Source organism: Fukomys damarensis, unplaced genomic scaffold (genome assembly GCF_012274545.1).
Source record: "Fukomys damarensis isolate Sample0158 unplaced genomic scaffold, DMR_v1.0_HiC HiC_scaffold_17, whole genome shotgun sequence".
In the NCBI taxonomy this organism is placed as follows: domain Eukaryota; kingdom Metazoa; phylum Chordata; class Mammalia; order Rodentia; family Bathyergidae; genus Fukomys; species Fukomys damarensis.
Genome location: NW_022900929.1, coordinates 8,368,864 through 8,395,677, shown reverse-complemented (window position 1 = coordinate 8,395,677; position 26,814 = coordinate 8,368,864). Strand labels below are relative to the sequence as shown.

Here is a 26,814-nt window from a genome sequence, read left to right as displayed (position 1 = left end):
GGATTGCCCGGCCTACCTCCCGGTGCTTGAGCAATGGCTGCTGGGTCGGGAGCAGGCGTGGTTCTCCTTCCCGCGGTGGATCGGGCCGGCCTACCTTCCCAGTGCTTGAGCAATGGCTGCTGGGTCGGGAGCAAGCATGGTTATCCTTCCCGAGGTGGATTGCCCGGCCTACCTCCCGGCGCTTGAGCGATGGCTGCTGGGTCGGGAGCAGGCGTGGTTCTTCTTCCTGCGGTGGATCTGGCCCGGCCTACCTTCCCGGCGCTTGAGCGATGGCTGCTGGGTCGGGAGCAGGCGTGGTTCTCCACTGGGGGGGATTATGGGGGGTTCAGGGGCGCCCGCGTGGCTACCTTCCCGGCGCTTGAGCGATGGCTGCTGGGTCAGGAGCAGGCGTGGTTCTCCTTCCCGCGGTGGATTGGGCCCGGCCCACCTTCCCGGCGCTTGAGCAATGGCTGCTGGGTCGGGAGCAGGCGTGGTTCTCCTTCCTGCGGTGGATTGGGCCCGGCCTACCTTCCCGGCGCTTGAGCGATGGCTGCTGGGTCGGGAGCAGGCGTGGTTCTCCTTCCTGCGGTGGATTGGGCCCGGCCTACCTTCCCGGCGCTTGAGCGATGGCTGCTGGGTCGGGTAGCAGGCGTGGTTCTCCTTCCTGCAGTGGGTCGGGCCCGGCCTACCTCCCGGCTCTTGAGCGATGGCTGCTGGGTCGGGAGCAGGCGTGGTTCTCCTTCCCAAGGTGGATTGCCCGGCCTACCTCCCGGCTCTTGAGCGATGGCTGCTGGGTCGGGAGCAGGTGTGGTTCTCCTTTCTGCAGTGGATCGCCCGGCCTACCTCCCGGCGCTTGAGCGATGGCTCTGTAATAATGTTTTATAGGCTTCTTCATTTCTTTCCCTCTTTAATCTCTCACTTTGTAGTCCAGGCTGGCCTTGAACTCACAATCTTCCTGCCTCAGCCTCCCAAGTGCTGGGATTATAACTATGTGTCACCATGCCTGTCCCAATTTTGTCATTTTATCACCATATTTCTCAGTATTTTTATTTTTTTATGATGAATCTTTTCTTTCCATTCTATTCCCCCCCACCTTCAAACAAGAATCTTAATTAAACAACAAGATAACTTAAAGGGGAAACAACCTGGATTCTTTTTTGAAAGAGTAATATACTCCTTCTTAAAGATAGACTTCCCTATATGCAACCGCTACATACAAAAAAGTCATAAAATTGTCCTTGGTCTTACAATGATAAATGAAAAACATTAAATAAGGTATGCAAGGATTGTTACGTTGTCTTTTGTGTCGAAACAGTGAGAGCAAAATAACTTACTGGTATAAAGATCAGAGCTGAATGAGTATGCCACTCACGTAGAAAGGGGCTTATTGTGCCAGTATTGTCCCTGTGCCATTTCCATTTGATGTCAATCAAAGCATACTGCTGGGGGCCAGGGATTTAACTCAGTGGTGCTGCTGCCTGCCTCACAAATGCAAGGTTCTGGTTCAACCAAAAAAAAAAAAGTGCAATGTGCTAATATGCTTGTGCGCATACACTAGATACTTTATGTACAATACAGGAACAGAGAAAGAAAAATGAGAGAAGAGAGAAAACCGTGCTCTAGTGCTCCGGCTATGGTAGAACAAAACTGCGATTTTCTAGTGGAGAATGTATTACTGGTCTGTAAGATCAGCATTCTGGAGCAAAGTTCTCACGGATTCCCTTTTCTGCAGCTGGGACACATCCACTGTATCTTCGTCTTTCATTTCCAACTCTGTGGATGCCTGACTCATTGCCTGGCTGGCTATCAGATCAGAATCTGGTTTTCCTCATCGACAAGTGCCCGCGTCTGCGTTCCCTCCCCAATCTGTGTGCCCCTTCCGTTTTTTTCCTCAATTTTCCAGTTCTCATCATTTGTTTACTGGAGCTGTTTTCTTTTTTTAAACTTGAAACATAACAAAAGGGGTGATCTTGTTCTCGAGAGGAGTGATACTTCTGTCTCCTTTCCTTGGATTCCTCACCTTACTATTTATCGACAGGAACACGGAGGAAGAGTGGCCACAGGGTTCTGAGACCACAGCGGTAGACCTAGAAAGCAGTTCTTGGCTCAGGTCTAAGAGGAAACAGTGTGGTGACTTGAGATGCGAGCTCGCTCTGTCCCCTCAGTTCATTGGTTTAGGCAAGGCCTCAGGTCCAGAAAACAAGGCATAGAACCCCTTTCCCATAGTTTTGTCCAGACGTGAACTATTTGTGTCTAAGTGCGGAGGACACAGTGGGATCAGGCCAGAGTGGAAAGGTTTTCCCTTTGAAGTATTCTAAGCATTTCCCCCACAGCCAGTTATCCGCACCGGAAGCAGAGCAGTTAGCATTTTCCAACAAAGGGAGGAGGAATTCTGAAAGAACAATGGAGCCCAGCCAGGCTCTGGAGGATTCCCACTGCTCCGCCTGGCCCTTCTCCTAGGGAGGTCATGCGGGGAAGACCATGACCCCACAGGGCAACCCTTCCTCACAAACACCTTGGGAAGGAAGCTTTTAGGAAAGCAGTTCATAGGAAAAATTGTCAGTGTTATCCACGACAGTCATGTATGGTACTGCACGCCTGTAATCCCAGAAATCTGGGAAGCTGAGTCTGGAGGATTGCTGTAAGTTTGAGGACAGCCCGGACAACTTAGCAAGACCATGTTTCAAGATAAAAAGGGGCCAGGCATGGTGGTGCACACTTGTAATCCCAGCACTCAGGAGGCTGAGGCTGGAGGGTTGCTGCAAGTTCGAGGCCAGCCTGAGCTACACAGTGAATTTGAGGCCAGCCTGGAATACATAACAAGACCCTCTCTCAAAAATACCAAACCAAATCAAATAAAAACAAAATAAAGGGGTGGGGATATAGCTCATTGCAAAGGCCCTGAGTTCAATCCCTAGTACTTAAACAAAGAAACGAAGAAGCAAACACCAACTGAGACCCTTAGCCAGTCTTTCTCCTTGGCCTGACTGTTTCAGGGAGGGCAAGAGGGAAATTGAAGCAAAGTAAAACGACAGCAGTGACCAGAAGAGGGCAGGCACGCGCTGCAGATGGCGCCTCCTAGAGCTCAGGACGGTCTGGATGAGGCTCCAGCAGCTTCCCTGTGGCATGCATGCTGGCCAAGGTCAGATCACCTCAGGGCCCAGTGGTAGCGTCCAGCAGGAAGGCTGCCTGGGAGCCATATGGGTGACCACACAACCGGGTACTGGGCTGGCCACTTCTGGACAGTGCATCCTGTGACTGTGGACCTGAACAAGGCAGCTCTGAGAAGCAGGAGACAGTGCAGGTGTCCAGGCAGCCAGCCCAGAGGGACTGCAGGACAACTCAGATTTCTTGTCTGTGATGGGTTTGTTTGGGTATCTTAAGGCCATATTCTGCCCACTGGATATCTGCATCACTGAAGGCACAAAGGAAACTGTTTTTTCAGTACTGATGACTGAACCTGAGGCCCCGTTTTATCATTGTTTTTGAGACAGGGTCTTGCCAAGTTGCTGGGCTGGAACTTGCAGTCCTCCTGCCTCAGCCTTCTGAGTGCTGGGATGACAGGCATGTCACCATTATGCCCACCTATGTGGGTGGTCTTCGCTCTGAGCATCTGCAGGTGTCTAGAAGCCCAGATTCTCCTCCGGGACTCCGCCTGCAGGGGAGGTGTGGGATAGGCACTCGGTTGCTTGTTCCCTCAGATCCTGGAAGTGGAGGACTCATGCCCACTTCCTGAGAGACCCTTGGCCTTTCCCAGTACCAGTGCTGCCCCCAAGGTGAGTCCCACCTGAAGGACCACCCTCCAGGTGCCAGGCACCGCTCCAGACCCTGCTTCCCAAGTTCCCAAAGGGCAGTCCTGTCCTCAAGCCCTACTGCCCTCAAGCCCTGCTCAGATTTGAAAGCAGAAAATCCCACTGAGGACACAGCAACCCTCGGCCTCACAGTCCTGGTGAAGGCAGCAAGGCTGTGAAGAACGTGGCTGCTGCTGGCACGGTGGGAAGAAGGCGTCCTATCCTCTACCAATCGATTCTGCCTGGCTATATACCCAGGCAGTTGCTGGTACTTCCTGCATCCCTGGCCGGAGGGTCACTGTTAACAATGAATTGGCTGTGAGTTACAGGCAGGGCACACGGAACACAGGTCACTGTCCCCAACCGGATGCATCAAGGCCGAGTGAGCTGGGTCAACATTTTCTTGGCAGTTTGGCAAAGTACGTGCTGAGGCTTCTGACGAAAACCTGACCACTCCCTGGGTACCAGGGGAAGAAGGCTGATGGATGGCTTGAGGCCTAGAGGAGCTGTGAGCTTTCCTTTCTGTGTCCGAGGGAAAAGGAGCTCAGAGTGTAAGCAGCAAACTGCCATCGGTGTGAAAAGCTACCAGATCTTTGTGTTTTTTGTTTTTGTTTTCCATGGTGCTGGGGATGGAACCCAGGGGTGCTCTACCACTAGGCTACACACCCAGCCCTTTTCATGTCTTATTTTGAGACGGGGTCTCTGGGTTCAAACCTGTGATCCTTCTGTCTCAGCGTCACAGAGTAGTTGGGATTAAAGGTGTGCGCCTCCACAGCTGGCTCAAGTCATCTATTGTAACAGGTGACACAGTGACCATGGGTTAACACAGCTACTTCCTAGATGGGGCATCTCAGCAACTTTTTTTTTTTTTTTTTTAACCGTGAAGACTAAAACTTTTTTATAGAACATTGTGTTCCTGCAGTACTCTTCTCAAGAGCCCCAAGGGGGTGCAGTCTAGGTGCCAGCAACAGATGAGCTGGTGAACAGGAAGACACTGTCCATACGGACAGTGGAATGCTATTCACCCTCAAGAGGGGACAGGAGTTCTAATACACACTGCACCGTGGATGATCCATAAAGATACAGGACTGGTCAAAACATATAGAATGTGTCTAAATTTAAAAATTTATTATGGCAAAAGACACACTGCTATTAATCTCATTAAGGTACCCTGCCTCCAACACACTTATCTTGGTTCTGGCCACTTTCTGAAGCAGTTCTGGAAGTCCTCTTTCATGAGCGTCTTTATAAGGTGGGATCAAAACTACAGTGAATGTTGCTGCTGAGTACCTCCAAAGGAAAAGCAGCCCCCTAAAAACATTACAGTGTGTCCTCATCTGCCTTATTCACCGGATCTGGCACTGTATGATTTCTGGCCCTTCCCCGAAGCCAAAATTATCACGAAAGGGAAACATTCTCAATCAGTTTAGGACATCAGGCAGGCAACAGTGTAATTAACTACAGATATTCACAAAAGGACTTTCAGAACTGCTTCAGGAAGCGGCAGGAATGGTGTTCAAAGCGAGGGGGATTCATGGCAGTGTGTTTTTTACTGTGATGAAAATTTTTAAACCTTCACTGTGTTTTTTAATCACACCTCCTATTATGGCAAATGAAATAATCCAAACCCAAAAGGACAAGTCCTGTACAACTGACCCCTCTGTGAACAATGTGGTCCCGTCCATGGAATAGGATGGTGGTTGCCAGGAGCAACAGGAAGTGGGAGGAATGGGGAGTTAGTGTTCAGGGGCCCAGAGTTCCAGCTGGGGACAACAGGAGGGTTCTGGAGATGGATAGTGGTGACGGGTGCTCACCAGTGTAAATGGACTTAATACCACCACACCACACATTTAAAAATGATTACACGGGTACATTTCAGGTCATGTGTCTATTACTACAACAAACACTTTAAAAAATATAAGCTCATAGTTGAACTGGAATACTTTTGTAGCCGAATCTGTTCTGAATCTCCCAGTGTGAATGTGCAGTGTAGCAGGGAGACATCTTAGGAGGCTAAAAAGCACAGTGAAGACTCGGGTGCAGAAGAGAATTCCAGGGCTCTTCATCCGTGAAGCCTCAACTGGAGAAAGCGGTGGCTCTGGGAGACCACGTCCCACCCGCAACCTCACTGTCCTTATGGTCTGCCAGCTCTCCTTCTGACACCCAGCACAGAAACCTGGGTCCGTGGGACAGAGCTTAGGAAGATTCCACTTTTCTCCACAAGGTCCTGCTCTTTTCATTTGTGTGTGTGTAGGGGGGTAGTACTGGGGATTGAACCCAGGATCTTTGCACTAAGCTACATCCCCAGCTCTTTTTTATTTTTGCTTGTTTGTTTGGAGACAGGGTTGCTCTATGTAATTCAGGCTGGCCTTGAACTCACTAGCCCAAGCTGGCCTCAAACTTGCAATGATCCTCCTGCCTCGGCCTCCTGAGTGGGGAAATACAGCTGTACACTACCACACCCAACCCCAGCCCCTCATTCTAAAGTTTTATTTTGAGAAAGGGTCTTGCTAAGCTGCTAGACTGTCCAGGCTGGGCTTGAATTTACAGTCTTCCTGCTGAGCCTCCCAGGGTGCTGGGACCACATGCATGCACCTCCATACCAGCTCCTGTTTTGTTCTGTATTCTTGCTGATAGCCTTTCTGTCTTGGGTGACATGGAATCTCAATGTGGTTTTGATTTGCATTTCCTTACTAGCTAAAAATGTTAAACACTTAAAAATATATTAGCCATTTGTACTCTTTCCTTTGAGAAGGGTCTGCTCCATTCATTTGCCCATTTTTTGGACCGGGTTATCTGTTTTGTTTCGTTTGCTGCACTGGAGACTGAACCCAGGCCCTTCACACTAATCTATGTCCTTAGCATTTCTTTATTTTGAGACAAGGTCTCAAATGGTTGCTAAATTGCCCAGGCTGGGCTGGAACTTGCGATCTTCCTGCCTCAGCCTCCAGCTAGTATTCTAATTCTGCTGGTGTTTTAAAGTCAGCTTGATCCGCCAAATGCTTGGTGCTTCTCTCTGTGTCCTCCTGACTGCCCAGCAGATGGGCCTGAAGTGGGTTGGGGGTTTGAGCTTGACAGCAACCTAAGGGGCTGAGATTAAGACCGCATCCCAGAAGGGACAACTCGGTTGCTAACAGGAACACACCTTCATGTCACCTCCTGTCTCTCTTTCACAAGAGAACGTGAGCATCTGAAGGCAGCCCACTGGAGTGGGACCAGGACGAGTCGTCACAGAGAAGGGCTCATCACTTATATTTGTCCTCTAATTCTTTGCATTCAGAAAAGGCAGAGAAGGCATGAAGCCACCGCCATGGAATCCACATGTGATGTCCTGAGAGCAGACCATGCAGGGGGCAGCGGGCCCTGGGAGGGGCAGGTGTGTGACTGTCCCAGTCCCCACGGCTTGCTCTGCTGACATACCTGGCCTCGGTGGCCCAAGGTGGCCTGGAGGACCCTGAGCTGCCCACCCTGCAGAAGCATGGCTGGGCCTCGGAGAAGGACCCCACCCTACCTTTCAGGGTTCCCTGCAGCGTCTGTGCCAAGCTCGCCAGTCGGTGGCCATCACTGGAATTCCTGCTGGGGTTCTCTGTGGCTAGGAGGCTCAGGGTGGCCAGGTGAAGGTTCACGAGGGTCACTTCGTTACTTCCCACCTGGGCAGCGGGAGACAGAGCAACAGGGAGGGGCTCACACACTGCTGCTTTCCGAGAGGCCATATGCAGCCCAGAGATGGCTTAGTGTACACAGTGGACCACGGCAGACGCAGCTGGCACCACCCAGGAGACAGGCAAGAGCTTCAGCTTCCGTCCCCTGGGCACAAGACCCGCACAGATAGGACCTGTGCTGTACCAGAAACCCACCTGCCAAGACCTGCAAAGCTGGTCAGAGATGCACGTGGCAGGGTTTGATTTACTTCCTTCCCTTCTAAGCAACCACACATGGTAGAAAGAGGTGTTTGTGGTAGGCGATGTTAGCAAGACTCCACTACAGTGCACACACATCCCACCACTGGGGGTTCCTGTCTCCCTGAAGCCCAGCCTGTCCCGATTAACCCCGATCACAGCTGGGCAGCATCAGGGCGTTCTGCAGGCCACACCTAGGCAGACATCATGAGGCCCCGCTTGGCTGCTTTGCGGGGGTTAGGCCTTTGGTTGTCATGAAAACCAAAAGTAAACACTGCTGAGAAAGGAAGGATGGGGGCCCCAGGCAGCAGAGGGCAGGCTTGTCCAGCAGACGTGGCCCTGGTTTGACACCACCAGGTGCACAGCTCTGCCGCTGTGGCCCTGCCCGTCAGGGGAACTACCTTGGGGCTGGGCAGAGGCAAGGGCCAGACACACTGTATTCCTTCTCATCTCTCTCTCTCTCTCTTTTCTTTTTGCATTACTGGGGATGGAATGCAGAGCCTCACACATGCTAGGCAAGCAATGTATCTTTTGGCTAAGTTTGCCAACCAAGCCCTGTCCCTGTACCAGACCCTACATGTGACCTGAGGCATGGAGGCCAAGTGCTGGCTAGGGGACTTTTTTTTAGGTACCAGGGATTGAACTTGGAACCCTGTGCTTCTGAGGCAGGTGGCAGCACCAATGAGCTAAATCCCTGGCCTGGCTAGGGGATTTCTTGAGAGGAACTGGACCACCACAGGTGACACCATAGTACTTTCTCATTAAAAAGAGCTTTTTTTTTTTCCTTGGCAGTACTGGAGATTGGACCCAAGGCCTATATACTGAGCTGCATGCCCAGCCCTTTTTAAATTATTTTATTTAGAGACAAGGCCTTGTTGATTTGCCCAGTTGCCCATGGCTGGACTCAAATTCGTCATCTTTCTGCCTCAGCCACCCAGAGTGCTGGAATTATAGCTGTGCATCACCATGTTCATCTTTAAAAGCCAGCTTGCTTTGCAGTGACACTATCTAGTCTAACTGCTGCTGTAGCTGTTCTTGGCCAAAGTCACTTGACATAAAAAGGGGCCCAGCATGATGTTGGGAGGTTTTAAAGATGACCTGGGCTGACTCCCCCAGCAGGTCCTTGAGTGTGAGTGTACAGACAGCACCTGGTGGAGATTACAGGCTGGGGCACAGAAGCGTCAGCAGGTTCCACAGTGGACACCCCAGTGCACACCCCCCCGCCCCACTGCCCTGCAGCCCTGGGGTGAAGGGGCACTGCGGCTTGTGGCCCCCAACACAGGTGACCTGTGGCACAGGTACCTTGAACTTGGCGAGGTGCGGGCTGGGTGCCAGAGGCCTCCCGTGTCCATTGCTGGGCGAGCTCTCCTGCCAGGCAGCATCTCGCAGCTCCACACCAGCTGCTGTGTCCCACAGGAATCCCGAGTACCTAGCGCCCTGCAGCGAGAAGGAGACAGAGTGGATGCTGGGTGCGAGTTCCGCAAAGTGTGGCCTGGAGCAAAGGGAAAGGTGGTAGGGGCTCACATTTCCCAAGATCATTCCTCAAAGCACCCCATATGGCCAGGCTCTTCCCTCTGATTGGGCATAGTCATCTCATTATCCTGGGGGTCATCTCATGCCACAAGGTAGCAGCTTGTGACCCCTTTGTTAGGTGAGGACACAGGTGCCCAGAGAGGCTGAGTAACTTCCCAAAAGCCCTGCAGCTGTAAGGGCCACACTGAGAATCATTCAGGAGCCTGTGTGGGGCGGGGTAACTTGCAGATGAGCTGCTGGTCACAGTGCGCGGGGCCTGGCACCTAGAGGTGGCTCAGTCTGAAGCTGCTGGATAGAGGAATCTGGGTGGGGTTCACCGCCCTGTGCTCAGGAACAGGCTGAGGGCTCTGCAGGTGGATGGGCTGAAGCCTGGGTCACAGGCCCTGAGGGCCATAGGGACACAGACTCCGGGTTACTGAGGGCAGTCTTGAGGGGACCCCTCATCCCTGAGGTCTGCAGAATGCTCTTAAGCCACCTGCTTCTGCCACTGACTGGAGATTCAGGATGGAGTGGCTTCTTTTTCCCTGCACCTGCGGCCTGGGCAAGCCGCACACGTCTGCACGGAAGGCCACACACCATCACACAGGCCCACAGCGCTGCTCAGAGCTCTGCCAAGTTGCAGGGGTGGAAGTGGCCTCACACAAGCATCCTCCTGGGCAGCTACCCCTGAGTCTCTGGCTCAGCTCAGGCTGAAGCTTCTGTGCTCCCTGTGGGCAGAAGCACTGGGTGGAGTCACAGACCCTGATCTTGGATCCTCTGTGTCAGGGAGCCAGGAGCCACCCATCCTGTCTACGCCTCAGTGTCCTAGGCACGGTGAGGTCAGCAGCGCTCCGTCAGCTCTGTCTGCACCTCTCCTCTGTCCGTGTTCCATGCAGCAGTGCCAGGGCCACCTTCCCTGCACAGGGCTCACAACATCTTCTGCCTGAAAACAGTCCTGGCTCCCTGATGCCACCTTCCTTCTCACAGCCCCGTTATGCCTGCTCGTATGTCCCCAGCGGCCCCAGGGCCTTGCCTATCCCCCCTCTTCTGTGCATATTGCTCCTTCTGTCACTGGTTTGTGACCCACATGGGGCCTTCAGCAACTCAGACTCAGGATGTCAAGGTCAAGAGCAGTTCGCCCAGGAGATGGCTCATAGGCTCTGCCCCTCCATGCAGGGGGTGCTGTGGGGAAAATCACTTCTTCCAAGGTCTCCCAAGTCTCAGCTTTCTTCTGTGCAAACTGCCTCAGGCTGTGGTGTGGGGGCCAGTGAAGGGGCCAGAGAAGGGACCAGAGGACTTAGGGACCTGAGGTTAGGGTTGGGAAGCAGGGCTTGTGCTTTCTTGTGCAGTACACATACTGAATATTCCTGACCTGCAGGTGGATTATTTGATTCACAGTGTTTTAACACATCATTTTGATTACTGGTTGTGACCATTCATCCTGATATGTCAGTGTCATTGGATGAAGAAATGCCCAGCAGATTAATAGAGCATACTTCTGGGTATGTCTGGGGGGTAGTAATGGAAGTGTGACCTTAGATACTCTGTATAGTCCCTGGCCCTTCCTCTCTGCCACGGTTCGCCTGCTCTGTTCCGGGCCACCATGAACTAAGCAGCATTGCTCCACCATACCCTTCCACCATGATGTTCCTGTGTAGGGTCAGCTGATCATGGACTGAATCCCCTGAAACTGTGAGCCAGAGCTAGACTAAACCTCTCCTCTTTTAGGTTGTGGGTGTTGGATGCTGTGTCCCAAGGATAGAAAAGCTGAGTAGCACATCCTTCCATATTTAAAATTCAGACATGGCCAGACTTTATGGTGACGACTGGCTGGGCCTGGGTGCAGCTGCAGCTGATGGGGACAGACTGTTCAGTCCCACACTTGCACATCCCACCCAGCCTGCATTGCGCTGACACACGCCAGTGCTGCTTGTTCGCTGTGTTCTTAAATCCTGCTGCTAGGAAAGGGCTTATCCTCCATCATACAGAGGAAGAAACTGAGGCACAGAGGTTTGAGTGGCTGGAATTTGGCTTGCTGTGACTGTATGCTGCTCTCCAATGGCTTTGATCCCCTCCTCGAGCAGGGTGACCTGTCCTGTCTCCGACAGGCTATGACTGTCCTGGAAGAGGGGCTGGTCGGTGGGGAGGGTTTTCTCACCAATGTGCACCTGGCACAATACACAGGACCTGGTGTGAGTCACCATGTGTGAGTGATTTGCTGGATGCATAAAGGATGTGTGTTGAATGGATGACTCTGACACCCCGAGAAGCCTCATGCAGCCACACACATCAAGTGCTCCTTGCAGACCATCAAGGTGGTGTTGGCATCTCTGTGAGACTGAGTGGGGACATCCCTGGGCTCAGTCGTGAGGCCCAGAAGCACTGTGCTTGGCTTTGCTCTACCCTGTCCCGAACACGCCTGACTCCCTGTTCACTGAGGGGCCGAGTCCAGGCCAAAGCATCAGGCCCAAAGAAGAGGGACTTAAGTGTGCATTTTTCAGGAGGAGGTAAAAGAGTAGGGGCTGCCAATAACAATCACTGTGGGTTTCATACTGTCCATAATAATGAATGGCTGGACACTTTAGTCCAGTATACATTTATGATTTGTGGTTTAAGCGCCCAAGTTGTACATGTTAACCATGTAAGTACAATTCACATGTGCTTCTAAGCACATTAAGCCTACTACAGATGCAAAATAACATCTGCATGTATAGGAAAATTATGTAACAATCATTTTTTGATTTGTTTTATTAAGACAGGGTAGTTTAGGCTGCTCTTTAATTCATCATGTAGCTCAGGATGCCGTGAGGCCATCCTGTTGCCTCGGCCTCCCAAGGGTTGGGATTACAGGCATGTGCCACCACTTCCTGTTCTATTTTTATGTCTGTGGTGCTGCCACTGAGCTACATCTCCAGCTCAAAAGTCTTTAAACAAACAAACAAACAAAAAGTCTCAAAGCATGCGGATCTAAACCTGACCTCGAATACAGTGTGTAAGAATGAAAATGTTTGTACGCAGAGGTCCCCCCACTCCACGGGGCAACACTGCTGACAGAAATCCAGGATCAGGAACTGGGGGAAATGTGAACAGAGCACCTCTATGTGCACAGCCTCAGGTATGAGAAAGTAAATGCTTCAGGGATGAACTCAGGTGACTCTGAAGTTTCCAGGCAGTGCACAGTGGATAGAATGTAGCAAAGGGATTTCGAGGACAAAGGACTGAATCACCCCTTTGCTGTCTTGGCCCTGGATGGGATTCCTGCTCCTAACACCCCAAGCTCGCATTTCCATCCGGGCAGCCGTCCACTCCTGAGCTAGTAGGAAGCGAGCACCAGGGCCCTGGAAAGGAAGGGCAGAGACTGAGAAAGGGGAGGGAACACAAACCTGCCCAAGGACACCAGCCGTGGAAAACATGAAACACCCTTGACTGGGCTGGGGGAAAGCCCAGCGAAATAGAATAAAAGCAAAGGTGAGGCTGTGTCGCCAAGAGTACCTTCTGGAGCTGACTCGAGGGCTTCTCTGCGACCAGAGACCGCCAGCATCCCCGGGGACCCCTCCACTTGCGGATGTTGGGCAGGACCGGCTGGTTCAGCTCCGCACAGAACTGCAAAGACAGAGGCTGGTCAGTGTGTGTCCCTGATACCGTGGCTTCGAGCCACCATGCGAGGGCTGGAGGCTGCAGGGCTTCGGGCCTGTGTTTTCAAAGAGCAGGCTTCCCGCTGCTGTCCGTCAATCAAAAGAGAAGTAAGTGAGGAGTGAACACAGCAAAACAAACATGGGGGTTCTGAAGATCCAGATGACGAGGTAAGCAGCACAAACGAAAACATGCTGTCCACCTACAAAACACCACGCAATCGCTGGGACTGCGGCTTTCTTTCCCAAATGGTTCAGAAAGAGCAGTCAAAGCCCTGTCCATACTGTGAAGCCAATGGTTCGAGGGCCCGAGAGCATCTGATCAGTGTCAAATCCAAAAGGAAAGAAGAGGGCCATACGGGGTCTTTCTTCTTCAGGCCTTAGCTTAGCACACAGGAACAGAAAATGACTCCAGCTCAACCTTCAACCACATACTGTCACAGATGGCTACATGCCCATCTATGTGTCATGGTGTGTGTGACTTTGTGCTCCTTCCTGTGTGTTTCACAATATGGCCCGGGAACCAAAAAGAGGCAAAATAAAATAGCACAAGGTAGAAAAAAAACCTGCCAACTCCAAGCTGGGTGTGATGGAGCATGCCTGTATTCCTGGCACTCTGGGAACTGAGGCAGGAGGACTGCAAGTTTGAGATAGGCCTGGGCAATGAAGCAACTTAGTGAGACCCTGTCTCAAAATGAAATTTAAAAATTTTAAAAGGCCTGGGATATAGCTCAGTGCAAAAGTCCTGAGTTCAATTCCCCAGGACCACAAAATAAAACCAGATTATTAACTTTGCAGTGCATGGGCCAGCTTTTCGAATTCATTCTGTTTTTTTAATATTAAATTATTTTTTTTCTCTCATTGAGTTTATTGGTACATTTTAGGTATACAGTACAGTTACATTCATCACAGGGATCTTGTACCTTTACATGACAGGTCTTAGTTCTAATTCATTCTGAGTCAGCTCTTTTGAGGAGTCTCCAGATTTGGGCCTAGTTTTTTTTTTATTTTATTTTTTTCCTTTCAGTTCTGGAGATTGAACTCTAGGCCTTCACACCAAGCTACATCCCAGTCCTTTTTTATTTTGAGACAGGCTCTCACTAAATCACTAAGTAGCTCAGGCTGAGCTCAAACTCAAGCTCCTCCTGCTTCAGGCTCCCAGAGTGCTGGGATCACAGACACGTGCCAATATACTTATCTTGGACCCAGGTTTTGAGATTCTACAACATCTGGCATTGTCCTCTGCAGTGACACCCTCCATACACCTTTGAGCACCCACTTGCCTGTTTTTTGTGAGGATCTCTCACCTTTAAGCCTACTTGCTTGTACATTTTAGGTACAGTACAGTTACATTCATCATTGGGATCTTGTACCTTTACATGACAGGTCTTAGTTCTAATTCATTCTGAGTCAGCTCTTTTGAGGAGTCTCCAGATTTGGGCCTAGTTTTTTTTTTATTTTATTTTTTTCCTTTCAGTTCTGGAGATTGAACTCTAGGCCTTCACACCAAGCTACATCCCAGTCCTTTTTTATTTTGAGACAGGCTCTCACTAAATCACTAAGTAGCTCAGGCTGAGCTCAAACTCAAGCTCCTCCTGCTTCAGGCTCCCAGAGTGCTGGGATCACAGACACGTGCCAATATACTTATCTTGGACCCAGGTTTTGAGATTCTACAACATCTGGCATTGTCCTCTGCAGTGACACCCTCCATACACCTTTGAGCACCCACTTGCCTGTTTTTTGTGAGGATCTCTCACCTTTAAGCCTACTTGCTTGTCCACATAATCAGCTTGCACCTCTATCTGGAAGACCCCAAATATGAGCCGTGGCCCATGTCTGTTTCCCCAGTATAGAATCATGTTTATGATGGCCTCTTTTTTTTTTTTGGTACTGGGAATTAAACTCAGGTCCTTGTGCTTGCAGGGCAGGCGCCAGAACCACTGAGCTAAATCCCCAGCCCTATGATGGCCTCTTTAACAGTTCCACCTCAAACCAATACAGCTGGAAGGAGCAAAGCAACAGACCCAGCTCCCACCAAGGAAGCTCGGTGTTTAAAAAGCTCTTCCAGGCAACCAGCCTACCAGGTATCTGGGAGTCCCAGCCTGAGGGTACTGCCTGGCAGGGACTCAAGTCTGCAGGCAGCCAGGCCATAGACGTGTATCTCTGATGGCCCCAAAGCTACCCAGCTCAGCTACCTCCTTCCTGGTGACACAGCTCTGTGGGGAGAGAGGTGGCCCAGATCAGAGGTGGCCATGCTGGTCACTTTAAGAGACCATGTTTGTGACTAAAGTAGGGATGATCAGTGTTACTGAGTACTTGTTAAAATGGAGATTCTCAGGCCTGGCTCCAGACCTGCTTAGAGACTGGGCTGGGCCAGGCTATCTGCATGTGATGGAAGGCAGAGCTGGTTTCATGGATGGAGGGAAGGCATTATACTTTATTTTATATTTAAAATCTGTTTACTCCTCAGAGAACTCTAGAAGCCCTCACCTGGCGGGCATCTGAACTCTGCTCATCTGAAGCCTTGCTGTGACTCCCTCTTGAAGCCACCATGCAGATTACCTATCTCTGACCTCTCCCCAGTGCTTTTTATGTCACTGGGAACAGCGAACAACTCAGGAGACAAGCAACAGAAATGTGGTTACAGAGCTGCCTTGGCCCCAATTTTCACAGTCAGAGTTAAGCAAGGGCTAGGGATTTTCTTCCATTTCTAGGACCAGAGAACGAACTGCTAGTCTTTTAACCAAAGTGACATTTACACTAAAGTGTCACAGCCAAGCTAAGAAGGGGAACATTCCAGGTCCTTGTTACTCCACAAGTGGTCTATGGACTGCAGCATGGGCCTCATGGGGCCCCAATCTGCTGCAGTCTGCACTGCTGCAGGTCCCAGGGTTGTTTCTGAGCCCCTGAAACTTTAGAAGTCATCCTGAGGGACTTCCCGCCAGCTGTACCAGGGCAGGAGTGGTGGTGCCGCTGGCTCTGCAGGCCCCGCAGAGCCCCAGAAGGCGATATTCTCCCAGCTGTTCTGGGGCCACTTGCTGCCCAGGATGGTGGGGCCCTCCCTTGTGTAAGGTCAGGGTCATCCAGCTAGGAAGTGTGACAGGAGGGTGGGGCCAGGTCTGCCATGGCTGTTGCTGGGCCTCTGCCTGGACAGCTGGTCAGGGCTAGACCCGTTCCCCCCACGCCATCCTCCATCCTTTCCCCAGAAGCCTCCTGCCTTAAGTGCCACAATTAGGCCAGCAGATCCTCAAATCTGTTTCACCCACATCCACAGAAGAAAGGAATACTACTGTCACAGGTTCAAGGGGCCACCAAGGTAGAAAGGTAAGGACAGCAGGCAGGGGCAGCAGGGATGGTTTGTGTCACTCAAAAGCCTCCTGGGGAATTCTGACGTGCACAGCCCAAATATGGCAGCTCACATCACTCTCTGTTCTCAGACCCCAGTGGCTCACAGACAGCCCACCTCCCTCAGAATGAAGTTCGTTGCTGTGTGTACAGTGGTGGACCGTGGGCATTGTGACACACACTTGTGATCCAAGCCACTTGGGAGGATAAGGCAGGAGAATCACGAGTGCACTGGCACATGTGTGACAGCTGAATGGAGCCCCAGGGTCACTGGGACCTTGGTCCCTTCCTGATCTCTGCTCCCCAGGTGCCAAGATCGAGCAGTTTCGCCTGCCAAGCTCCTCTGCTGTGATGCTCCACCCCGACACAGGGCCCAGCGACAGCAGGGTCACCAACCACACACCTGTACCTCTGAAGCCATAAGCTCAAATGGGCCTTTCCTCTTCCAATGGTGTCATCTTTGGTGTCTTGTCACAGTAATGCAAAGTGGATGAACACAGCCAGCAACCGAGAAGTGACAAAGGTCTCTTGGTCACTAAACTACCCTTGGGCTCAGCAACCAGGGACTCCAAAGTCCAGATCTCTTAAACACAACCTTACAGATGCCCAAGTTACTGGCATTTACAGCTGCTCAGTCCGGAAGGACAAGTGGACCTTGCTGAGACCCCAGACTGCAGGACTTCTGGGTCTTGGGTCAGCCCGGAGTAGATGACTACTTATCTCTACCATGACAGTGGCCAGAAAGCTTGAAAACAACTGCTTTTTGCTCATGGACCTTTGGGCTTTCTTCTTTACTTTGACCTCTCCTATGTTCTGAAAAGAATATTCCTCCATCTGGATCTGACTGAGAAAGAAACATACAAAAGGGCTTCCACTTTACTCAGAGGCAGGTCCAGCCTCCAGCAGGAGCAGAGGCCTTCACAGCCCCTTTCCAGTCGAGTTCAAACCAAAGCCGGGCTCTGGGGGCTATGTGTGTCATAGTGGTGACCACCCAGCTAACCAGAGACAGGCTCTCGGGAGGATCTAACAGCAAACACCAAATGGCCACCTTGTCCTGCTTCTGGGAAGGGTGGGGCTGGTCTGTTTTCACTTTGAAGGCCTGGGCTTAAATTCCCAGATGAAATTGCTTCCCTGGAGTGGTGTTTCTCTTGCTTTCCTGACTCTGGACGTGACTTCCCTTTGACAATGAGTTTCCCACATGGTCACCACCAGTTCCTCCTCTGTGCTCTGTGGAAGCTCCTAAAAACACAGTCTATTTTGGTGGATGACAAAGCCCATGTGGGTTTTCCTTATAAAGACATATTGCTATAATCACACATGGTATGCAGGACAATAGGGCCAAAGGCAGAGAGAATTGTTTTTAAGAAACATTAATGGAGGAAAGTGTGGAGACACAGGACTAAAATCCCATGGAGGTTGAGGCAGGAGAATCTGAAGTTTAAGTCTATCCCAGGCAATCCAGCAACTCGGTGAGACCTTGCCACAAAAAGAAAAATTGAAAAAGAACTGGGGCTGTAGCTCAGTGAAAAGACCCTGATTTCGGTCCCCAATTCTGAAAACAAACAAACAAAGTCATGTTAATGGTGAGCAAGGGTTTACCCTTGCATGGATCTTCAAGCACTAAATGTTACAGCCAGTGTGAGAAACCAGTGCCCTTCACACAGTGGTTGAAGCCAAGGCATGAGTAAGGTCAACAGAAGATGCCAATGCACTCTGCAAGGAAACCCAGCCATGCTGAGGCCTAATCACTCATAAGTGTAAACCAACGAGTAACTGTGCTTGGCCTTCTGGATACAACAAATGCATGCATCACACACTTTTCTAGGATAGTGAAACTATGGAGTTAGAAATTCTAGGACAGTTAACATACATTTGAAAAGGTGTATCCCTGTGGGGCAGAAATACACTCGTTTTCCACTCCCAATTCTGCTAGGAGCCAAGCGCCTTTGTGCTGATCAGTGGCCCTAAACCTCATGCACACCTGGGCAGAGGGGTCGGGTGGGAATCCAGTAGCAACTGGCAACAGTGCTGCCTCTCTCCCTGGGTCTTGTCCCCTCCCCACTTTGGTGCAGAGATGGAACCCAGGGCCTTTTGACCTAAACCCAGCACCGCAACCTCAATCCTTTTTTGAGCTGTGGTACTAGGAATTGAATCGAAAGCCTCTAAGCTATAGCCCCAGCCCTTTTGAAAGTTTTTATTCTGATACAGGGTCACTGTGTTGCTGGGCTCAAACTTGTGATCCTCCTGCCTCGGCTTCCCAGAGTGCTGGATTATAGACCTGTACCACCACCTCCGGTTCCCCTCTTCATCTTAATGGGTGAGAAGAAGACCGGCCCTGGGCTCAGGGCTCTAATGAGAAGAGATGCATCCTACAGAGCCAGGGTGAGGTGCAACCACCTTCATGCTCATGCAAACACAGGGCGCATCCCCGAGTGGGCCAGCTGCAAAGGGGCTCTGGGCCATAGGACTGCCATGGTGCTGCCTCTAGATGCATGCACAGAAGCCTGGGGGCCAGGAGGGAAAACAGCCCCCCCCCATGCTGCCCCGAAGCCGCCACTATCTGGGCAGGGAGCAGAAGAGGAGGGAGCAGCTCTGGGCCCTGGGTGCACCGCCAGCTCTTGGGTCCTGGTTTCCCCATCTGTAAAACGATGGGATGGCCTCATCCAGGGCCACCTCCTATCCCCAAACTGTGCAGAAGAAAGGGTTGGAGAAAGAGGGACAGGACGGAAGTGGGAGAGGAAGTATAGAATTCGTATCGCTTCAACACTCCATACCAGCTCCTTCCCATGAGAATCACAGTCTGAGCCCCGGGAAGAAGTTGATAATAGCTATGGGGCATTGGGTAGCCTTTCCAAAGGCTTAGTGCCCTGGAGGAGGTACCTTGGAATCTGCTCCAGCTTTCCTCAGTGTCCCCCAAGCCCAGCTCAGGGCCCCTTACTACAGTGCCCATTTGAAGAGCTTCCTTTGAATCGGTGATGATCCTGGTGGTTTAACCTGGTAAACCCAGCAACATGAAGGAGACTCGGGAAGCAAACAGTCCACAGCCAGGGTAGCTCTGGACTCCGAGAGAAAGAGCTGAGGGAGGAGGGACGGGGAGGGAAGGGAGCCAGTGTCTATTAGGTGACAACCACAGGACCACATTCATCCTGGTGGCACCCTCAGAGGCAGGAGGCACCACTTCCACTTGGCATGCGGAGAGACCAAGCCCCTAATTAGCTGCTTTCACAGAGCTCAAGGCAATGGCACCCGTGGGTCCTCCGTCACCCGTGACTGGGTCCACTTCCTCAGGCTTCCAAAAGGTACCGGTCATAGTGACTGAGCAAGACGGTGGCCAAAGCAAAAGAAGGGCCTTCCTGAGAAACTTTCCAGGTCAGTTACAACTGGTGAGCCAGAGGGAGGTGGAGATTTTGAGGAGACTGAAGTCCAGTCGGGATCAGAGGGCACAAACACACTCATCAGGGACTGGCCACTACCATGCTGCCACCTGGGTCACTGGCCCCAGGTGCTTCTTCTCTTTCGTTATGTTCCCAAGGGTCTTTCTTCTCCCCCAGTTTTAAGACAGCAAGACTCTTAATCCTATGGGAATTAAGACTTTGATGGTCATTTTGTGGCTGTTTGTTTTACTTTCCTTTTCTTTAGACGGAGGCTTCTGTCCTGCTGTAAATTAATACACAGCTGAACAATTTATAAAGCAAAGAAACAGAAGAGTAAGTATAACCTTAATGTGTAAAGTCCACCAGTGCCGACATTTCCTGGAGTTCCTTCCAGATCAGATCAATGTTTCAGTGATCTATTTGTTATGGTTCGGATCTTGGGTGGAACCTCCCCAAACTCCATGTGTTGGGAAGGTGATCGGATCACAGGGGACCTACACTCACGAGTTCATGGCCGACTTGCTGCTAGGAGGAGGATGTGGCTGGAGGACAGGACCAGGAAGGGCGCATCTCCCTCCCTGGCTCCTCCCTTCTCTCTGCTTCCTGGCTGCCAGAGGGTGAGCAGCTTTCTTCTGCCAGGCTCTTCCACTAGGACACTTCTACCTTGAAGGCAGCTGGCCAGGGACTACACCTGTGAGCCATATAAGCCTCTATCCTTTAAGTTGGGCACTGTGCCCCAGCAATAAAAAAGTAACCAAGACACTATTCCTTCAGATGCGCACACCCCTGCATTCTGCTTTTATTTACACTGTACCGCATGACTGTAAACTCTCCTAAAATCACTTCATGACTGTCACATATCACATGCCCAGCAGGCGGTCGCACAGTCCAGCATGCCGTTTGTTGATGCGATTTTTCCCTCTGTGAGGCTCATTTAATTCCATATAAACATGCTAAAATCACCTAACAAGGCAGCAATACAGTCTCATCCACTATGTCCTTGCACGCTCAGAATGAATTCCGTCCACATGTTTAAAAAACTGTCCTAAATTGGAACTTAAGATGATAATCTCTTTGTTTCTGAAAGTAAATCAGTGGCCGTTTGTGTTGTGCCGTGTTTTAACACAAGTACCATGATGAACAGTGGTGACACAGGCACTGGGAGAATGAGTGACCGTAAAACCGACCATCAAAGGGCAAGTCATATTTTTGGGGGTTTTTGCTTTTGTTTTTATATCTCTGACTGGCACAAGAGAAGAGTCTTCATAAATAGCTTCTTTTCTCTCACCTGAAGACAAACAATTCTCACCTTTATTTTTCCCCCTAGCTTTGTTCATAATAAAGTGGCTCTTTGGAGAATTTGTCCTGATGCCAACCTGTGCTTGCTAGGACTTGGCTGTGCATGGGGCCCTGAGTTGGTGGAGGAGTTGGTCCCTGGGTGGATAGGAAGGCCAGGACCGCCCAGTCAGGACTTGGTGGGGACGGCCACCACCAGCTCTGGTACTGTCCGTGCCTGAGCAGTGAACACCTCTGAGACTCAGTTTCTCTTCTGGGAAGATCCTGCCACCCTGAGTGTGCAAGTGGGGTCACAGCCATTAACAGCAGGGTGCAGAGCACAGACTGGAGACTCATGGCATGGAGTCAAACTTTGAATCTGTTTCCTACTAAAACGTGTTTTTTTGGATTTGCTTTCTTTTTGTTGTGCTGAAGATGGAGCCCAGAGCCTCTTGTATGCGCAGTAAGTGCTTACCACTGAGCTACACTCCACCTGGGAGAGGGGCATCCCCTAAAATGAACCCCTGCAGGCCAGGACAGGAAGATGGGGACTGCAGGTGCTGAGAGTCTGGTGCAAGGAGACTGGTTCCATCCCATGCTTGTGAGAACCCAACAGCACCAGCTGTGTGGCCATCTCAACAGACATGGAGGATTCTGGGTGCATGAGTTGCTCTTGTGGGCCACAGTCCCTAGGTCACCTGTCCTTCCAGGATCCCCCAGTCAGGAAAGAATAGGAGGCTGGAGCCTGGCCCTGGGGACAGGTGTGTCCATCTTCTCCACACACCTGGCAGCCAGGGCTCAGAGCTGTCATTCTTAGAATACTTGTTCTTCGAAGCTCAAAAAGAAACAGACAGTTTTAGGGCAAATAAGTATTTCTTTCCCAACTAGGCACTAAACTTGTGAGTAATGATTGAAATTAATTATTCTAAGGAGAAGCAGGTCTGAAAATAGCAAGTTGGGAGGATTCTGCAGCTATTCTGGGAGTGTGAAGGGAAGCTGCAGACAACGTGACACTTAGTCCCTATCAGAGCAAAAATATCAGGACAGCCATGCCATGATCTGCACGGAACACACATTTCTATAGATCCTGAGGGTTTGCATCACCTGAGAAACATCCCAGCCAGGAAGGCTGAGGATGCAGAGCTCTCTTGGGGTTTCCCACTGAGGTGCTCAGCCCCAAACACTGCAGGAAGCCAAGAAACACCTGTCATGCAGCTTAAAACACTGCAGTGTGGTCACATGGCAGGCATCTGCCCCGAGCCTGTACATTTCTCCAGGCAAAGCACACTAACCCTGCCAGATGCACCTCTTCCCTTTGCAGAAGCATCCTTCCTTTTTGATGTAGTAACAGAATAGGCTTAAGGGATGGGTAAGAAGGATGGAGGCAGCAGACACTGCCTACACCCACAAAACCAGCAGGCAGCGCTTCTGGCCAGAGGGAGCATTTCCACCCCTGAGGTTATGAACACCGGAAGTGGCAACCATAAAGGTAATGACAGGGAAAAGGAAGATGAGAAGAGAGAGAAAAGTGACACAGAGGGGAAGGACTGATGATTACTTAGGGATTTCCATCCCAAGCTCTGACTTAGGGGAGCACACAGCTGGCCTTTCCCCTAGCTCCCCTCCTCCCTTCCTGTGGACACACACGCACTCCTTCAGCCCAGACACAGACATTTTCTGTGTCTTCTGAGGACTGCTTCACTCTTCACCCCATTCTGGGCTGCAGGGCCCCCAGGACTAGTGATCCGTACGTGTTTCTCTGAAGGACCCAGAGGTAGTTAGGAACATTAAACAGAATTAAACAGAATTAGCACTTAGGAGCCCTCTGGGAAATGGATCTGAATGCCATTTTTGTTATAAAATGCCAGCTCTCACCATTCTAAGTGTTGTTTATAAAGCCTGAATGGGAAGCAATAATCCCAAAGATAAAGACTTTGGAGCTACAGGTGAAAACATTACTGATAAACGGCTGATTTTATTTGGAGTCACATGACGCCAGAGCCTACTCTTGAAAGTCTACACATGTTCTTTTTCATTTGGAGCAGACCCCATACACCTGATTATTCTTTCCTAGTGGATAGCGAGGGCTGGGGAGTCCTGCAGTTGGTCACACTTGCAGGCCCCACATGGCAGCAAGAAGCAGGGATGTTGTGGCAGGTTTCTTCTATACCGCACACAGTACGGCTCACAAGGGAGGTGCTGGCATCCTGGCTTGCAGCTGAGGAATCAGCAGTGAGTTCAAGACCACCTGAAGGGTAGGCGGCCAAGCCAGGGCCCACACCTGACCCCATTATAATTATTATCTCCAGTACTGGGGATTGAACCCAGGACTTCTGTGCTGAACTTTATCCCCAGTCTTTTTTCTTTTCTTTCTTTTTCCTTTTTGAGAAAGAATCTCCCTAAATCTCTGAGTTGCCCTGGCTGGGCTTGAACTCATGATCTTCCTGCCTCAGCCTCCTAGAGTATTAGGACTACATGTGTGTTCCATCTCACTGGGCTGTGTTGAACCCATTATGCCCCAGGAATTTCCCCTGGTACTCTTGCTGTATTCTTGCTGTCTGCTTATGCATGGGTGAATTCAACCAAGTGCAGGATAAAATATTCAGATAAAAAAGTCATGTCTGGGCTGAGCACGCACAGACTTGTTTTCTTGTCATTCTTCCATAGACAAAGCAGAACAACAACAGCACCCAGAGCAGTTACATTGCCTTAGGTATTGGAAGTTACCTAGAGATGATTTAAAGTAGGTGGAGGATATATATAGACTAAACGCAAATCTGTGTTATTATGCCAGGGGCATGGGAACCATGGGCATGGGTACCTAGGTGGGGGTCCTGGAATCAGTCTCTAGCAGGTGCCTCCATAAGGAGGAAAAGGTGCCTTCCTGTGTTTAGAAGGGTTACTCCGGTAACTGTACAGACAGGGACTCAAGACAAAATGAAATGAGACCGAATTGAAACTGTGTGCTTTAGTCTTCTTCCCTATTTTCCAGTTTTCTAGAAGATTCACTTGTCCAGCCACAGCATAAATACAAATTAATTGGTGTGAACTTTATCCAAGTAGAAGGCACACACTCATTCTCCTCTCCCCTCCCTCCCCCTTTTATACACAAACATATATTTCTCTTCCATAAAACATTCTGCATGTGTTATTACTAAATAAGCACCCAAACATCAAAAACACCCCTACCACGCTCTGAAGTGAAACACAAACACACATGTTGTTCTTTCCCTGCTATGCACAGATACAGCCTCCCACACTAAGCGCGTAATGAGCACAAGAGGGCGGAGAAACCAAGTGCACAATCAGTCGGATTGGGAACCACTTATTCTCTTCAGCCCAGTGGAGAGGGCAGCCGCACACCTGACAGAGATGGGCTGTAACTCCTGCACAGTCTCCTGGGGGAAGGGTTTCTGCTCGCCAGCAACTCCTGCAAATGCTGCGATTTGAGCTAAAGCCTAGAACTTCCTCCTCCTCTTTGGGGTCCAGCCCTTTACACTGAATGCTGGGAGCCTGGCATTTAGCTCTGGGCGCTCATGACGACTCAGGATCCACAAAGCTAGGCGCACAGGGAAGATGCTCAGGAGCTCAGCAGCATTTCTGGGCATCACATAGAGCTCTTGACTGTCCCCTGGTGTAGACAGCCTAGGCCTGATAATCCGCAAGGGCTGGCAAGTGTGCAGTAGCTCAGGGATGGGGAACTGTCTGACTGTATTTGGCTTCCTTTTTCCAGCCCACTTAATTCTGGCTGTTAAAATGAGTCTGTGCTCCATGGTCAAAAGTGTGGGGAGCCAGGCTTAAGACCTGGGCAGGAGTGGGCAGCTGCATATTTGGCATATGACAGGGAAACTGAGTCCAGGAGCTAGAAGGGGGTTGTGGGTCCTGCTCAGGGGGAGTGTCAATACACCCTCCTGAATTTCTATACAGATAGATCAAAACCTCCGAAACCAGGTTGGATGCTTTCCCAGGAGTTCGGAATCTTGTTAAGGCCCAAATGCTCCATCTCAATGCCTCGTGAAAATTAATAAAAAATATTCTATCGGCTATAGTAATTATTTGTTCTAAATACATAGATGTCAATTTTTCAGAGTTCTCCACTGAATTATTTCTAGCAAAGCAAGCTTTAATGACCAGCCCAATCAGGATAATTTTATCTGCTGAGAACATCCGGCACCAGTGTGTTTAGCAACTCAACAAAAATGGTTTCACCGGCTTGCCCTTCTATTTCATTTAAAATGACAGATTAGCCCAGACTTGGCTGAATAGAGAGTCATGTTCTCCAAAAAATGAGTGAATGAACCATTCATGAAATGTCTCAGGGGTCTCTAAAACAGTCAATTGAAAGTTCTCTCAGTACCAATGCAATGTTAGCATTTCCTGATAAGAGAAGTATTTGAGGGTGGATGGAAAAAGACAGGAGACTGCATATAACTCCTGTCGCCATGGTTGTCTGAGTGCCTAGAGGAGAAGGTGGCTATGTGCAACAGTTCTGCAGGGACAGAAATGAATTTTTCTGTTGAAAAATTTAAGTAAGTTAAAAGTTGAGTAATTAACAAGGTAGGAGAAGTACCCAGGATGTACTCAGAGGCAAGCAGAGAACTCCCAGGACTGGAAAAATCTCAGAACACGCCTTCTTCTAGGCCAACAAATGGACAAAGAGAGCATTTTCCAAACATTTTGACCATGATGCACAGCAACAAACAAAATTTTCTATAGAAACCTTGGGCTTTCTGTTTGTCATCCGTTTGATCCATCTATCCACCCACTCACGCACCCACCCAGATACACAGTCACACATGCTATATAGGAAACTATACAGGAGCAAATGCTGAGTGACATTTACTAAACTTGACTTCATGATCAACGTGACTTATTTAATAAGAATCAAACTTCAGGTTTTCTCACTATGATGATCTTGGTCTTTCTGGAAAACCTTGCTATCTTATTTTCTCTTTGCCACAATCATGTAAACTGCTTTGCTGGGCTTTATGCACATATAATGACTTAAAAGTCTTCTCAAGCAAAAGGAAACCATGCTGCAAAAGCTGGACAAGCTTTGGGAGATGGAAGAAGCAGCTCAACAGGTAACAGCCCATTTGGTAAGCATGGCTGTTTCTGCCCCCAGGAAGATATCTAGCTGCCAAGTCACTTGTTCACAGTAAGATTAAGTACTGAACTTTCATCAGGAGCAATGGAGTCCGGAGGTAGTAAAATGACATATTCAAAGTGCTGAATTTTACATCCAGAACTATATTTCAAAAATAAAGATGAAATACATTTCCCAAAACTGAGGGAATCTGTTGCTAAAAGACCAAAACAAGTGACCACAGACCCATTCAAATGTTTATTTAAAAATTGAATAGTATTGGTAAAGGTAGGTATAAAAGCCAATATAAAGACATGTTTCTTCTCCTTTATTCTCTTAAGTGATTTGAAAAGCAATTTGGAGGAGCTGGAGATATACAGCTCAGGGGTAGAATGCTCACTTAGCATGCACAAGGCCCTGGGGTTCATTCCCCAACACCACCAAAAGAAAAAAAAAAAGCAAACAATATGCATATAATTGTATTGTGGGGTCTATGACACAGGGAAATGGAATATATCTGACAAAGCAGAAAGGAGCCAGGTGGAGTGAAGACATTTTGGGAAGGTGATCACACCATTTTGCAAATACTGGACACCCACAACTGAGAGGAGGAGAAATTAATCTTGGCTCACGGTTTATAGAGGTTTCAGTCCACAGTCAGCCGGCTCCAAGGCAAGACAGTATAGCAGGGTCATGGAGGAGGATGGCTGCTCACCTCATGGCAGACAGGAAGCAGAGAGAGTAAAGGGAGGAGTGGAGGAGGGAGATAAGCCCTACCATGCCACACCCCCCAGGCTCCACTCCCCACATCACATTTAGCTGGACTGGTCATCAGTGGACTGCTCCCCTGATGAGCATTACACCCCTATAAACCAGCAAGAACATGAGTTTTGGGGGCAACAATTTTTTTTTTTTTTTTTT

The 26,814-nt window shown here is 49.9% G+C and overlaps 1 protein-coding gene across 1 annotated transcript in view; it reads right to left on the bottom strand.

Annotated features, from left to right (window-relative positions):
- Positions 1-26,814, bottom strand: part of Eepd1 (endonuclease/exonuclease/phosphatase family domain containing 1) — a 101,463-nt gene that overhangs the window by 9,658 nt on the left and 64,991 nt on the right. Inside the window, exons 4-6 of the mRNA XM_010640496.3 lie at positions 12,674-12,784; positions 8,972-9,106; positions 7,282-7,420 (exon numbers count right to left, since the gene is read on the bottom strand). Coding sequence (XP_010638798.1) covers positions 7,282-7,420; positions 8,972-9,106; positions 12,674-12,784 — 385 coding nt within the window. The remainder of the gene's footprint in view (positions 1-7,281; positions 7,421-8,971; positions 9,107-12,673; positions 12,785-26,814) is intronic.